The 16,974-nt window shown below is 40.1% G+C and overlaps 1 protein-coding gene across 1 annotated transcript in view; it reads left to right on the top strand.

Moving 5' to 3' along the window:
* MAOB (monoamine oxidase B) overlaps positions 1–16,974 on the top strand; it is a 53,029-nt gene that overhangs the window by 11,755 nt on the left and 24,300 nt on the right. Inside the window, exons 2-3 of the mRNA XM_036382144.2 lie at positions 6,126–6,220; positions 7,058–7,195. Coding sequence (XP_036238037.1) covers positions 6,126–6,220; positions 7,058–7,195 — 233 coding nt within the window. The remainder of the gene's footprint in view (positions 1–6,125; positions 6,221–7,057; positions 7,196–16,974) is intronic.

Here is a 16,974-nt window from a genome sequence, read left to right on the forward strand (position 1 = left end):
GGTGGCACTGAATTACAGGATGTGGTGAGGACATTTCTCAGAAGGAGGTCAGAGAGCCCTGAGTATAAACAAGGAGGGTTTTTGTTTGAATTTTTGAGTACTTAGGTCTAAGCAGCAGCAAACTGGATTCTTCTGCTAACTGATCTGATTTTTACATGCTTGAAACTTAATTCCTGATTGATGGAGTGCTTTTTCTCTTTCCCCCACAATTTACCTCACCTGCTTGGGGCATGTTCCTCTCAGTTTCTTCTTATGGACCTCATTCACTGCAGCTACGTTGACCACTAAATTGGTGTTCTCTCCAAATGTCCTTCTGCAGCATTAACAGATGGATTTTGTTTCTTTGGGTACAGTGCAGCAGTTTTGGCCAAATTCATTTATTTGCTGTATGTATTTTGCAAGTATTCCTGAGCATCAATGGTAGGTCAGGGATACTGTACAAAGACATCTAATAGTGAGGGAAGTTGTACTTCCCATGTGATCCCACAGCAATAGCAGCTTCTGTAACTTTTTGTAGGTTTTGACAGATTTCCTGGGTTTTTTTCTTAACATTTTAGATACTTCAGGTGGGGATTTTTTTATTTGTTTATTTGGGTTTGGGGTTTTTTTTTAGGTTTTTTTTTCTTTGAGACTCATCACCTAAATTAAGAAAAGAAGTGGCTTTTCTGGTGAAAATGAGACTTATATTCAAGATAAAGAAGAGGAATATGAAGATTACTAAAATAACAGCTTCAATGTGCTAAAAATCTATGGACATCCATCTGTTGAATAATTGAATAATTGTGTTAAAAATACTTGAGTTCACCTACCTTAGACCCTGAACTGAAGTCTTATTTGTCTGTATATAAACAATTGCGAAATGTTTCCTTTTTTTTGCTGTCCGTCTTGTGAAACATTTCTGCATCCCACAATTTCTCCATTAACCCCAGGGCAGAGGACTGTGCTTGTTCTGCAGGCTGAGTGTTATCCCATTTCCAAGGTGCATTTTTGGGCACATCCTGATGCTGAGCCTGGTGCAATGTTTGTTTTCTGCTCTGGGCTGCACCAAGGCTGCTCTGCCCTCTGGCCCTGTGCAAAGCAGCCTCTGCTCCCTGACATCTCTGCAGGCTCAGTCATTTAGATGTGGCTGAACAGGTTGACAACCAGGAAAGAAAAAACCCTTTGCAAACATATCTTCTGTGTCAAAATAAATACAGGGAGGAAAATGTTGGCAAATTCCATGAACTGGAGGAAGTCCTGCATTAAGATCTGCAAGTTAATACAGCACAGGCACAATGACAGCATTTCTTCCTGCTCAATGTACAATTTTAGTCAGAGGGAGGAATTTTTATGGTTATCAGGTGAACAATTTTTTTTTTGTGCCAGCCATTTTAGAAGCTATCAATTGAGTGCCTGTGGCTCAGAATTTTCTTTGCTCCCTCCATGAATTAAAATTTAGAACTCGTAGATGATTTTAATAATTATATAAGAGAAGCAATTTTTTTTCCTAGAAAGGAGATAATAATTATGGAGGAACATGATAAAGTAGTGAGTAATGCAGAGAAAGTACAACAGGAATGCCTTCAGAAATTTACAGCTTTTCAGAGATGCAACTTCCAGTCATGTCCTTTCTAGTGTTTTTATTTTTTTTTTTTTTGTGAAATGCTAAGATTAAAGGGTGTTTCAGTAAAATTGCTGATTCCAGGCAGAATAGAATGGTGTTATTAAATTTCAGGGTATTTTAGAAAATATGCTTCAAAATACTCTTTAGATAGTCAAATATATTTGATCATAGGGCTACATTGTAGGGCACATGGGGGTCAGATGAAAAATGAGATTCTTATCACATTTGTAAATTCAAATATAAATATAATATTTATATTATATATAATACAAGTATATGTAATCCAAATAAACACACACACACACAAATATATAAATATATATAATAAAGGTTGGACTCTGTGATCTTGGAAATATTTCTAAGCTTAATGATGCTATGATTTTATTAAATAGCAGTTTGGATATTTTGCCCTAGAATAGGTATTTAAGATTTTCTGTTTTAAAAACTAATTAAAAATCTGAATTAATCATTCTCTCAGGATAAGAAAACTGTTGATGTTAGGAAGTGAGGTTGTAATGAAACTGTTTAGTGAAATGGTGCAATTTAAGGTGTTTAGTAGGTACAGAGACATCAAGCAAGAAAGAAGTTGGAACTGAAGATGAAATAATTACTGTGATGATTACATTTGAGTCCACTCTGTGTGAATGCAGAGTGCTGCACGATGGGGAGAGGAATGATTTTCGTGACTTGAACTTGTGTTATAAGATTCTGGGGGAGGCAATCTCCCACCAGCATCTCTGGGTGGCTGCCTTGGGTACCAGGTTGCCATGGTGACAGATGGAGGCTTGCCCGGTTAAGCATCCTCTAAACACGGTGGTATTTTCAATCTGGGGCTTCAAATTATCATCTTTGCTTCTTTGTTGTTTGCATTAATTACCTGCCTGTTGGTTCTTTGAGCAGAACTGCAGGTGAGGCTGCTTAACTGTTTGATTTCTGCTGTAGCTCTCTCTAAATATCTATATATGGCTCTCTGTGTGGAGAAAGCTGACCTGTGCTGGAAACTGCATCCAATTCCTGTCTTCTGTGAAGTGGTGGCAAAAGTGGCTGAGCCCTTATATTGCAATTCAGATCTGATTCTACTGAAATGCTCCTGGGGAGCAGGGGAATCTGCCTCTGGGTGACAGAATACTGTACATAGGAGCAATAATAGCATCAGTCACAGTTTTGGATGGTTTTTGCATTTGAATGCAGCTCTTTGCCTTGCTTGTGAAGAATGGGGACAATATCAAATACCTGCCTTTTGTTAGTGATGTGTTAAAGTGGCAGGTAAGCCAGAGGCAGAGCTGGAATGTGAAACATGTGAAGGGTTAAACTTCTCGAGAGGAGACCTTATATCGTGTGTGACTGATTCTTCCAGGCCTTGCTTCACAGGTATTGTGTGTGCTCTGTTTGCGGCAGTCGAGGCACAGAGAGACCACTCTGCCACTTGCCCAGAAAAGAGGCTGTGGTTTGTGGGGTTTTCTGCAGCAAACCTCAACCTCACGCCCCAGTATTCACATTTTAGTGTTCATTTCCCTTTTAATATGCTTTTGTTGCTGTTCCTGGTGCCTTCCCTGCCCTTGTACCACTTTGGCTCAGAGCTCTCCCTCCCAAACATCCACTCCCCTCACTGTTATTATAGTGACAGTCCAAGAGCCCATTTGGGGGCTTGGGTCAGCTCCAGGAACAGGTATGGAGTGATGTGGCAGTACTGTGATTCCCAATGTGTGAGGCACCAAAACCAGCAACATTTCCACCTGACACTTGCACTGTGATGTGGTCTCTGTCACCAGCAGCCTTGAGTTATCCTGTTCTGTGTGTGCTAAGAGACCTACTTTTGTCTTTTGCTGTGCCCTCTGACCCTCCTGATCCTCTGCCTTTGCTTCTTCCATCTTTTTCCTGTTATGTGTTTGTGATGATTTCTGCAGCAAACTTGTGCCCAGAACAGAGCTGTGAAGTGGCTGAGAGGAAGGGGGGGTCCAGCAGCCCTTGAACTGATCAGGTGATGCTTAGTTTGGAACCCTGCAAACTGCATCTTCCAAGCCCCAAGGACACATCCCGGCCCCTGCAGAGATCAGATCTGCTGGAGGATGGGCATGGACAGGGCAGTGAGATATTAATGAGCCTGATCCTTCCCTCAACACTGTTCTGGATTTTGATTTTGCTTCAGGGAAGAGGAAACTCCCATGGTCCATCTCAACAGGTCCATGTGTGTATGTGGCAGGGGGTGGGGGAAAGGTGGCACATGCCCCAAAATGGGGAGTAAATACTGGGTAGGTGCAGTCAGGTGGATGAAAGGTGCAGGAGGAAACGAGGAGGTGGTACCTGGGCTGCCAATCAGCTGCAGTTCAGTGGAATCTAGAGAGTTGTCCTTTTACAAACTTCTCTGTTGGTTCAGGTCCTGGGAATAAACTGCTTTTGTTACCAGCTGCACTGCAATGTTTATTCATTAGATTTTAATAAAGAAAGTCAAATCTCATATCCCTTAATCAGTGTTGGTAACTGAATGCTATTAATTGATTACTCAATACCTGTTAGCATGAAAAGCCAGCAGAGACCTTCAGTGACAGCAGCCTTCAGTTTATGCATTCATTCTGTAAATTATTAATAACTACTATTGATCCTCTCCCAGCTGATGAAATATTTGTCTTTTTTGAGAAGTAACTTCTTTTTTTTTTTCTTTGACAGATAAGCCAGATTTATTTAGGAGATTTGTTGCTTATTTTTTCTCCAGGAGCCAATCTCTCTTTGCAAGTTTTTTGAAGGGGTGGTCCATGTTTACATAGCATGGCTGTTTCTGTATTATGTTCTTCCTTGGTCTCTTCAAATATTTTTGAGTGTAGTCAAGGCCACTGATCCAGCCAGATGTTTTTGCAATATAATTTCCTCAGTAGGAAGTATGGAAAGACCTTTATCAGTTTCATTACTGGTTTTCTCACAAAACATTTACGTGAAAACCCAAGATAAATAAGGCCATGAAACTAGGAAAAAAAAAAAAAGGCAGGAGGGTATGATGTTTTAATGGAAACATCTGCAGCTGTTCTTTGGAAAATGTCAAATTCTTCAGATAGGTCTACACTATCGTAACTTTTTTTCCTTTATTTTTTATTATTTTTTTCAGATGGACAAAGAACGAGCTTAACTGCCGCACATTGCAGCAGTTTCACTACAGGGCTAGGAACAGGACTGGGTTCTCCTAGCCCCAGTCCATGAGTTGGTGACCAGAATGTTCTGTAGCCTCTCCCCAGGACTGCTATATTTTCTTCCTTTTCATTTCATTCAGTCCTGCCATGTTAGCTTGAGCCATCTGTTTTTGCTGTCAGTTCTTTTTGCCATTTCTTCCACGGCTGCTTTCTGCTTGGAACAATCTGTTTGGATGACAAAAACTGCATGTACTAGGACACACAGAGGGAGCTGATTGCATTCTCATGGTAACGAGGCAGGGAGCCAAAAGGAGAGATAAATTATGATGTATGAGTGTAGCTTCCAGCCTGGCCTCTTGCTGAACTTTATTCAACACATCCTGTTGGTTCAAAAGGATGATACAGCCTGCTAGAATATAGCTCTTGTCCTACTAGAAATTCACTTGTAGCCAATGTAAGCACCTTGGTTTATTTAAATCTCAGCTTGTGTGCTGAAGTAAAAGGCAGAGGTGTTCTTAGGAAGTTGAGAGGTTGTGGGCTGGGTTCCCTCCATGTGCACCCTTTCTATTTCTCTTCATTCCCACAGCAGCTTGACACACTTGCTGCAGGGCTTGACTCTGACATTTTCCACTGCGATTGTGAGGATTTATGACATCCACAACTAAAAAGAGATATTGCCCCCTCTATTTTTACTGTTCCTTCACTTGGGTGTCTCAGCTTCAAGAGTCGCAAGATGGAAATAAAATGTATTAAAAAATGGATGAGAAAAAAGCAATTTTTTGTGGTAGACTTACCCATATTTTTAATTCTTGTTGTCACACACAGCTGCACATTCTATCTCTTAGTCAGACCATGTGTTCTTCTGGAGATGAAACCTCTGACCTGACTGTGTGTGGGAACTTTGCTACTGTGCTCAAAAATATTCAGAACTGGAAAGAGAGAAACATAGAACAAGTGTCAGGAAAACTTCATTAATTTAGGACAATCCTAATAATACTTCTTCCTTTTTTGTTGTTTTTGGGGTTATATAAAAATGAAATGTTGGAGAGGACAGCTTTCTGTTTACAAACAGTAAAGTTTGTAGGTTCCCTGCCTGGCTGGGTGACCATTGTACCAAGACCCGGCTGATGCATCAGAATTCCTGAGCATGTGGTGCAAAACTTGCTCAGCACATGTAAAATTGGACAACAAACTGTTTAATTAGGTGGGTTCAGTTCCTTTTGATGATTATTGGGTTTTGAGGGTTTTAGTTCCACCACCTCACCACTCTGGCACAGTGTTTGAATGAAAAATTCAGGATTTGGATGGACAGCTATGAGAGTATTTACATATCAAATCACAGGAGCTGTGCAGTGTATACACAGAAGTATTCTTTAATTGCTTTTCTTTTTATCTTTTAGGTCTCTCAGCAGCCAAGCTACTGACTGAGTCAGGCTTGAATGTGGTGCTGCTGGAAGCCAATGACAGAGTTGGTGGAAGAACTTTCACCGTAAGGGTAATTATCCCCAGAGCCATTTGTATCCCACATATTCATACTTACAGAGTGTGCCATGTGGGGGAAAAATTCTAGAGTACCAGCAGGTGGGAAATTTCCTCATCTTGTACCAAAAAGAGAAGGGAAAGACTGGTATGATGGTGGGGACAGAATATTTCTGTGATCTTCAGGCTCTGGAGTCATCCACCTGGGATGGAGAACACAATTAGCTAAGTTCCAAATTCATTTCCTGGGGAAAGACACTGCAGAAATCTCTGTGGAAGAACTACACATGAGGCCAACTATGCTGTGCAGAGTTTGAGCTGAGCTGTGGCATGGCCCATACAGAGTGGTTTAGGGCAGGGCTAGTTGGGAACTAGAACAACCCCTTTAACTCATTTCTTCTGCTCTGTCTTGATGTGAGACGCTCCCTCTCATTCTGCCCATTAGAAAATCTTGCCTGTGCTGCTTCCTAGGACAGTGTGTTTTAAATTGGTCATTGGTGAGATGCCTGACTGAGCAAGAGCTGCACAGATGTCTCTGACTCTCCTCTCTCTGCCTGCCAGGCTCTCTCCTCTTTTTAAGGCTGTAATGTAACAATGGGTCACCTGTTTTGGTTATGAACTCCAAATTATAATCAACATGATGGTTATGAACTCAGTATTCACCACACCAGAACTCTACCAAAGAATTTGTTTTCCATGGAGAGAAGAATCTTAGCCAAAAATGCCCTGGGAGGATTTAATTTCATTTCATTCTTATGGATTTTAAGTTGGGTGCTATTTACAAAGGGCTTATCTCTTTTGCTTTTGCTTTCTTTTTTCTTCCCCTTTGTGTGTGTTGTGTGTGATAAACCAGAATAAGCAAGTTAAATATGTGGACCTTGGAGGGGCTTACGTGGGGCCAACACAGAATCGTCTCCTGAGGCTCTCTAAAGAGCTGGGAATAGAGACATACAAAGTGAATGAAGTTGAGCACCTGATTCACCATGTCAAGGTAAGAGACGCTCTCAAGCTGCTGCTGTAAACATGAACATCGTAGTGATGTCCTTTCTCCTTGTTTCCTACTCTTGCTGCAGTGGAGAATACCTGTTTGAGTAGGCAGCATCTGAGTTTGTTGGTTAAAAAAATAAGTGCGTTGATAATGAAATCACCAACAAATTACTATACTAGTACAAATTATGACACACACACATATTTATTTGTGTACCCTGTGGGTGCCTCCTGTTAGCTCGTGCTGTGGTTCAGGTTATATGAAAGCTCTCAAAAAACTTCCTTGTTTTGACTCTGGGTTTCATTATGTCCTTAGGAAAAGCCATTCTGCCATGACTGGCAAAATATTAGTCGGTGATGTTTGATCAAAGGTTAAAGACATTCACAGGTTTTAAACTGTGACTCTTCTGTGTAGGTCAGCTCTGATATGCACTGCCCAAGGTGTCTGAAAATCCCTTTCAGAAGTCCTGGAGGTATCTCCCAGAGGCTGAAAGTCTCCCAGGATGGGCTTCCTGAACCAGTGACAATTTTTATGCTGATGAAAGGAACGTGAAAGGCTATGTCTGGTTGTGCTGATGGGGAGACTTAACATGCAGAGTAGCAAAATAGTAACTGCAAAAGGCTCTGGGAATCAGACAGTCTTGTGGAGGCAGATCTGAGCCTCCACATGGTCTGAAATAGAACAGCTATGGCAAAGCTGTTAAAAAGCCCACGTATTCTCAGTAGTCATTCTCCAAAAGAGCATCCTTTCTCCTTTCCTGATATAGACCGGTGCTGCACTTGCACAGAAAGGAAACTTTCCTTGTTAGACCAAGGAAGTTAACTCTGGATTTCATTGTATGCTTAGGAAAAGCCATTGGGCAATGACTGGCAAAATATTTGTAGTTGATGTTTGATCAAAGGCTAAAGACATTGACAGTTTTTAAAACAGCAACAGAGAAAAGATGTCCTGTCATGTTTTCCATTATTTTTTCTACTCAATTGTTATTAAAAAAAAGTGTTCTCAAAGTGATTTGCTATGGTGACTGTCTGTAATTATAATTTCTGTGGTAGAACTAATGGGTACTTCCACACTGCTTTGTTTTGTATGCCTCTGGCATTGTTTTCAAAGCCAAATTTTCTGTTTGTTCACAGTTTTTAGCCTTCAAATCTCCCTGACAGTGATAGGAGGTCATGCCACAAGGGGAAACATTTGACATGGCCAGTCAGGATGCCCAGCTCTTCAGGGCAACCTGCTGTCCTGAAAAGCATGGTGGCATTCCAAAATACTGCCAGAAATCACTGTTTATTGGGGTTGTTCCCAGTCAAGTGTTGAAAGTCTCCAAGGAGAGAGATCCCAGCTGCTGGCTGGGCACTCCCAAGCCATGTTAAGAGCCTAAAGGTTATATGGAAACAGTTTGTAGGGTCAATTGCCTGTAGGAGTTCCTGAATAGAGGAGGGAGAAAACTGTGTGCCAGAACTCCCTGCTAGCCAAGCAAGAGGTAAAGAGAAGAGATAATTCCACAGTCAGCAGCACATCCTTTGCATTTTGTGAATTCATTCATTTAAAATCCTTTATTTCCATTTTCCTCCTGTGTTTATACAATTGTGGGGAATCATTAATGTAGGTGAAGAATTACTCACAGTTAAATAATTGGCATGTGAGCACTATATAATAAACATATGCACTGTCTTGTGGCCAAATCTTTAGCATTTCATGTATCTTCAACACATTCCTTGCAGGTTCCTGAACCGTGAGGCTTGTCCATGGCTTCCCTGAAAATGTACAGTGCTCGTGGGTTCCTTGAAATCTGGGCAGTGCTCCCAAGCTGTAGATTCAAAATACACAAAGGGCTGTGTCCCCTGTGTGAATTTGAACTCACATGCTGACCCAAGCTTTGTGACTGTGGTCAAATGTAATTAAATTCTGGACCACAAAATTATCTGAGCCCAGAGAGGCAACGAAACCTAAACGTTTAAATTCTTCTTTTTGCTGCACAAAAATCAGGCATCACAGTGCATCTTGTAAAATCAGCCACTGTTTTTACTTATACCCAAAGGCAAAATAAAGCCTTTCATGGTTAATTAAATTCATTTTAGAGGCTTTTTTAATACAAGTAATATATGCAGCTTCTTTGTACTGCAAAATGAAAAGAATGCATTTTGTTGATCTCTGGGTGGGTCTCTGCTAATTAGGCTTTACCAGCTTGATTGGGTTGCATGGTTCTTTTCTCCTTTAATCTTTTTTAATGCCTGGTTCTGTTGTGAGATTATTTTTGGTCTTGCTTATATGACGTGTGATATTTTCACAGAAACTCAAAATTATGTTTCTTGCCCTAATTTTTTTTTTCTTTTCCCTCCACTTGTTAAGCAGCCTTTTTCATGGTCTTTGAAAAGAGATTAGTATATTCTTTTCATTTTTATAAATACTGGTTCATCAGCCCTAGTGAGAAAATTAGTATAGCTCTGTAAGTAGTATTTGGTAGGCAAATTGTTGCCTGAACACCGCTGATTTTTCAATAGCCTAACTGAAAGTAGGTTCATAAATCCAGATTTAAGAAGCAAAAGCAGAACTGTCTGAGAAGTCATCACCTCCTAACAGTTCTCCCACTGGACTGGTAGGCAGATGTAAAATCTGTAAAAATGCTTCTTAAAATGGGAAGAAATTCTTAGGTGCCCAGGAGAGGATTCAGGGTCCTACCTTAGATATGCACATTTGCTACTTTTGACTAGTGGTGCTTATTTTCCTCACCAAAATGACTTTTTTAAAAAGCAAAGCTAAGAGCATATAGTCCCAGTAATTTTTACCATGCAACAGTCTCTGGAAAGAATGAAATATGAAAATGTGCCAGTTATTGTGGGGGTTTAATTAACAAATTTTCCTTATTAATTCAAGCTGCACTTCACTTCTGTGGAGTCTCATTAGCTATGCCAAGTTTCTGCATTTTAAAACACAAATTTTCCATATTTTTAGTTGTAAGACAGGTCCATTCTCCAAGGTACCTGTGGAACTGGTTTGCTCTGCAGTCCTAAATCTCTGTCAGGAGACATTTATTTGTATGAATGGCTTGCCCAGTGAATGTTTTTACATGTTTCCTTCATGTGCTGTGGGGATGATCCACTCTTTATCCAGCTGTGGTGCCAACTGAACATCCTCTGATCCTATCTTCTATCAGATCTTTTTATGGGATAATGCCATTTATGCTTCCTGGGAATTCCTTATTATAAAAAATGGTAGAAACACTTGTTCCTTCTAATCTCTGTGTTGTCTCAGGGCAGGATAGTGGATAGTGCTAACAGCTGGCTGAGGAAACTGGTATTTTCACAACCTGTTGCACCTGAAATATTCCTCTTGTGGTTATAATTGAGTTGTTTCTTTGGTTGTTTTTTCATTAAAAAGGCCCCAGCACCCATCCTGGGGGTCTTTCATGTTAAGATGCTGGGGGAAATATGAAGCATCCCCTCCCCAGTCACTGGAAAAGTTCTTGACAGCAACTTGCCACCCCATCATTCCCTCAGTTAAATTCCCTGTAAGAAGATGGAGTTTCCTCATGCTCATCCCTGTGCCAGCAGCCCTGGCTGGAGGTGTCTGAATGCATGTCATGCCCACTTGAAGTTTGGCACCACTTTCATCCAAAGATTAATAATTGACAGCTCTGGGGAGAGTGATAATGGGAACCCTGCCTGCAGCAGCTCATGAGGGTGAATATTTAATCCTATGCACACAGTACTTTTAACCAGGACCCCAAATCTGCGCTGATTTTGCCAGGTTGCCTACTGATCTACAGTAGACTTGCAGAACAAAATTTTACAGCCCTCTTGGGTGTCATTCATTTTCATCACTATTGTGCTTATTAAAATGCAGTTTGCAGTGGTCTTGTTCATGAATTAGAAATATGATGGTCATGTTGTATTGGAATTTAATTAGCAGCTGGTAAGTGACTGCTGTGTCTAAAGCTGCAGAATTTAGTGGTGTTTCTTCTGTGATATCTGTGATATATGCACTGAAGCTAAGCAATATGATTTGTTTAAGCTTTTCACCTGCCTTGTCTGCAAGTCTGAGGGCAGTATCTTCTGGCATAGTCTGTAGTATAGAACATAACTGCTTAAGTGCATTTTTGAATGGCTTAATAAAAGTGCTTTCATTGTTCTTTGGATATGTCAATTAGAGTGCAGTCAGAGAATGAAAAGACTGTGAGACTCGGGGGCTATCAGTTTATATGAGGTGAAATGGCCTCTTGTCTGTTGTTTTCTCTCCTTTTTGGTGGCAATTTGTGAACAAGAATTTGGGGAACTGGGAAGACATCTGAATGTTGAAGAAGCTGGGCATCTGCTCTCTTGAAAGGGAAGCCAAGTAAATTCAAGGACACTTAAATTGCTGCAGGGCCTTGGTAGTGTCAGGTGTCATTACTGGAACACAGATCTATGTTATTTTAACCCTTTACTGGAGATGGGGATGCAGACATTCCTGCCACAAGATGTTCTGTCATTATCACACCCACTTGTAGCTTCAAAAGTGAGTCTGAGGTGGTCAAGCTCAAGTTGGTGAAAGCATCTTCCAGACCCCCAGAAGGGATGCCCTTCAGTCAGAGAATGAAGAGCAGCTTTTGGCAGGAGTGTAGGAAAGGCTGGACTTGTTTGGTCTCACTGGACCTGCCCTTTGAATAGAGAGGCATCTTCCCTTTTCTCCACATCAGCCAGCTAGCAGTATTTGCAAAAAGAAATCTCCTAATTAGGACTTTTTAAATTAAATTAATCCAAAAGATATTTGGATTAAAGCAGCTTAAAAGAAGCAATTATGGACAGGAAAATTATAAAGTGATATCTGTTAATGGGGGCTGTAAAGCAGGGTCTTGCAAGGGATGTTTATTGATCAGGAAGATTGAATGGAAGGCTGGAAGCTGTGACCTAATAGTAGCATGAGGATGAAAGCAGTAAGAAAAATGAACTGTGGATAAAGTATGCAATTCTTAATTAAATTTGAGGGGAAAAAAATCTTCCTGAGTCTTAGCTTTCCCAGACTCCACGGTCTGTTGGTGAGGAGACAAGGAAGAGGACTTGTGCTCCCACCTAGATTATTTAATTGAGGCTGCTGGGAGAAAAGCTTCATTGCATCTGATTGTAGAGGTGATTTTTGTTTCCCTTGAGAAGCTGATTAATGTCTACAGGAAAACAGAATTAGAGAAATGTATGTTTAATACTGGAACAACTGGCTGAGCATACTGGGTCTCACATGTCTGTAAAATTTTATGTAAGTTTTCATATTTTTAGTGACCCCACAGTCATGTTCTACATAAACCCAGTGTTCTAGTTGTGGGACAGTGTGTCTACTCAGTTATGCTGTGGGCAGATGCTCTTTTGAAGCTTTCTTTCAAATGAAGCTCCACTTTTCCTTTGTTTTTATTTATTTATGCCCCACTTACCTGCTTTTTAGAAGGGAAGGAAAATTTTTCTTAAGACTTATTCTAGAAATGCTGAATAGTTTTCAAATTATTTTATTCATTTTGTTGACTGGTTTAATTCAGGTGTTGAAAGCCACATACAAGCCCAGTATCAAAGAGTATTTAGAAACAAAGTCCCTATAAATCTGTGCTTCATAAGATACCTTAATGTTTTTTCTAAAGGTGTTTTTCAGTGTCTGAAAACAAAAGAAAAATCTCATTCTAGTAGGAAGGAGAGTTGGTTAATTATTTTCAGAGTTGATTGGAACAAATAGTTATGTATACATAGTTATATATAGACTTTAAATTCAGAGCAGATCCTCAAGATGCTCAATTTCACTATCTATATCACTTCAGTGATGTTTCTCTAATTCTGCTTTTTTTCAAGTATGACAAGTATTTAACAGATTGCATGACCAGTGCAGCAGAGTGAAGATGGATTTTATTTCCATAATACAACAGAAACAAGTTGTTCCCAATTAGCTCCTTTCCTTTTCAGAATGCATATTTCAAGCCACTGTGTCTGGCTCTGCAACACTTAAAATGGAATTAGTTTTCTTAATGAAATTCCCAAGATGTGTTGGCATCCACAGCTGATGAACTCAAATTAAATATTGAAAGATATTTGGATGACATTTTGGCATGTTTTAATGTTCTAGCTTTGCACCATCAGTTATAAGGATTTTTCTGCTGCAATTAAATTTTCTAACCTATAGATCTTCTTACCTTTAGAATAGTATGGTCAGTATAGTAACCAGCTGAGCATTTGAGATCCTGAACAGTTTTGCAATGAAGGGAGTTCTATTGAAGCTCAGCTCTGTTACAGTTTCTAAGTTGGTTGTAAAATCCCTCTAATTTTGGTCCAGCTACTTTCCATTTTTTAATTGAGAATTATGATTATGCAAGAGGATTAGTCTCAAAAATGTCTTTTTAGAATTAAAAACAAAAAAATCCCAACCAACCAACCAACCCCCAAAAACCAAAAAACATATACACACCCAAAAAACAACAAACACACACACACCCCCCAAAAAACCCCAAAAAGCCCTCCCCAAAAAAACCTAACCAAAATTATACTTTTCCATAAGGCAGCAGATGAGAAACAGCATCTGAGACAGGTACAGAGTTACAGCCTGAATTGATGCTTTTCTGTTTCTGATTTTCCTTGTCACAGCTTGGGGTTTTACGGCTCCTGAGCTTTGTATGAATGGCATTACTGGGATTTTAATCTGGGAAAATGGAATGTGTGCGCTGTACCAGTGCTGTGAATCAGCAGAGGGCACTACGTGCCAATAAACCTGTCTGGCTGTGAATTAGCATGCAGAGTGACAGTCCTGCTGAAGTGAGCCTCGGTTAGTCCAAGGTTTAGATGGTTTAGCTGGGGGAATATCTGTGCTCAGTGAGAGCTGACTTTATTTATAAGGTGTTTATACTGTGCTATGAAAAATGCATGGATCATTGTCACCAGGGGCTTCAGTTCACAGTGCTGCATCTCACTCTGCCACTACCTGGGTGCATAATGTTTAGGGGAGCCTGAAGCTGTCCTGGGCCTGCAAAAGCAGATTTTCTCCTGAGAATCCCACTCTGCATTAGGACACTGATATTTCCTGGCAGTCCTTTCCCATTTGCTCACTGTCACCTTCACAGGAGAAGGCACATGAGATCTGGTCCCTGTGCCCCCCTAAGTGCTGGGGCTGATATTGAAGGGGCTGCTGATATTCAGCTGTCATGTTATGGGGTTTTTCCCCCTGTAATAACCCATTTCTTAAGTCAGATATTTGAACTGAAAAGGACCTGGTGTATAAAGAAATCTTATTTCTGCACCACTTACACGGGTCCATCGTAACTCAGGCGAAAGTCTGTTGACGTGAAGCAGATGGCTGAGGAAAATCTATTGGGAATTGTAAAGTTTGTGACAAACACTGGGTTTCTCATTTCCCTGCTGGTTTATTCCTGGGACAGCTGGGTTGCAAGAGTTTCCTCCCTTTAGTTTCATCTTCTTCAGTGAGCTTTAGCCCCCACTGCAGCAACAGCCTTTGTGAGCAGCAAGTGATCCATGCAATGGCAGTGCTGATGCTGCTGCTGTGGGTTTTTTTGGAGCATTGCAAGTGGCATCATGAAACCATTTCTAAAATTTTACATGCAAATTATAAAAGGGCAAGAAATACTTCTGAGCATCATAGAACTGATGTTGAAATACCGTGTCAAATGATTGGAAAGGTGGTTATGGTTGACAGTTTTATACAGCTCTGATTTAGGTATAAAAATACTTTAAAAGGAAATGTTTTGTGCATCTTGGGGCATGCAAGTGCCTTGTTATTCTTTAGAGATTACAAACCACCAGGAGGCACAGAGAATGCTATTCCCAGCAAATAAGCAAATTCTGCCTAAATATCAAAAAGGTTTTTGTGTTTGCAAAAATGCAAATTCAGCACGAGTGAAGCTGAAATGTTTTGGTTTGTTGGTAACTACTCAGAGCCATCTGTAGTCTTTCTTTGCTGCTGCTAATTTTGCTTCTGTGTAGAGCCTAGTCTGGCAGTCTCTTCTCAAACAAAAGTCTGATTGACAGCTCCTGGAGTTCTGTTTGTGCAAGAAATAAGGATCAGGCCTTAGGAGATGACTTAGGAGATCTTGAAAATAACTTTCACAGGAAACTCGCTAACTTTGATGGCTGTTTTTATTTTTTTTCAGGTAGGAGTTCGTGTTCTTTATGAGACTTCCACCCCAGATTCCTACACAAGAGACATAGCCAAGTTTTTGCTTTTGGCAGTTCAAATGCAGTGAAATAGAAGAACAGTAAAACAGAACTATGGTTTGTGTGTCTCTTAGCCTGCGCTCATCAGGAAGCACTGCAGGGAATTCATAAGACTTGAGTTCACTCAGAGGGGATAACTGGGTTAGGGTTGCCTCTGGCAGATCAGGAAGCTCAGAACAAAATCAATAATTAGAATAACCCATTCTGATGCTGTCCTGGTTTTCTTGAGCACAGCAGTATGCTTGTTTCATAAGCTAAATTTGGGAAATAGCAGGTACTTGAAACCAAACTGATAAGCTCTGGCTTTGGATACTTGCAGGATGCTGACACTAATGAAGGCTCAAGAGTGCAGAAGAAGCCACAGCAAAACTGATTTTTTGAGGTCATAGGGTCAATTATGGAATTTTAATGTGCCCCAAATATCTAAAAGATAATTTCCAACATGGTTCAGATGCTATCACATGGGACAGGAAGGCACTTGGTCTGAGAGGTTTTGCTCTTTTCTCACAGCCCTTTGGCAGCCAAGTATGAATTGATGTGTGCCCCAGTGTAAATTGATTCCACATGAAGAGATTTCTTAGTAATACCTACATGTTCATGCTGGAACCAAATGCCTCTGATGTAGCAAACTTTTTCTGTTCATCTCCATCTACAGGGATATATTTTCCTGATTCCAGATTTTGTTTTCCTGATTCCAATATTTTCATACAGTTGAGTACAAAAAATATAGAAATGCACTTTGATTTCATGCTGAATGAAAAAAAAAAATAAAGACAACCCTCCATTTTCTGGGTGAACATGTGCCATAATGTCCATCCTTAAATTGGAAGTGCTAGGTTTAGTGGAAGGTTTTCAACCTTGGTGCCTCTGCCACATGAACTGACTGGAGATCTTCTCTGGCTGTGACAAAACTTCTGATTGAAAACTTCAAAAAATTTGATTTTGGCATTGTAAAAACAATAATTTATCCTCCAAAGCACTGCAGAATTAAATTGTTTCCTCGTAGCTACTTCTTGTCTATTTACCAAATAATTAAATCCTTTCCTCTACATTTTGCTTTCCTCCTAGCTTTCATTGCCTTGGTGTTTTTGACAAGGATTCCATTAGGGTCTTCTTAGGTGAAAAACAGTTTCTTCTTCATTTTCTCTGACCTCTTCGGGAGTTTTGTAAACTAATTTTCTCTTATGCATAGGTTTGATTTTTTTTCTAACTGATTGTATATCCTTTTTTTTTTTTTTTTTGAACTGAAAGTCCTCAAGGTTATTAGCCAGCATTTTTCAAAGATATATCTCGTTTTTTTATTTCTAGACCAAGGTTTGAGTGTTTCAGGATCCCTTTGTTCCCTTTTACTGTATCTTCTGGTGCTTGCAGACACGTGAAGATTTGAATAATGTGCTCTGTGTCCCTTCTTTTGCAGTATTAATAAAGAGCCTAAATCAAATCAGGCCTGACATTTCTTTGAGTGAGTGGTCTTTGGATACTTCTCTTCAAAAAGACACTGTTGTTGTTGTTGTTACCTGGTTATAAATATTAAATCTTGGTGCAGTATGATTTTGTTAAGCCAGTGTAAATACTTTTTTAATGATGGATTGGTGTGGCACTGGATCA

This window comes from Molothrus ater, chromosome 2, assembly GCF_012460135.2.
Source record: "Molothrus ater isolate BHLD 08-10-18 breed brown headed cowbird chromosome 2, BPBGC_Mater_1.1, whole genome shotgun sequence".
Taxonomy (NCBI): domain Eukaryota; kingdom Metazoa; phylum Chordata; class Aves; order Passeriformes; family Icteridae; genus Molothrus; species Molothrus ater.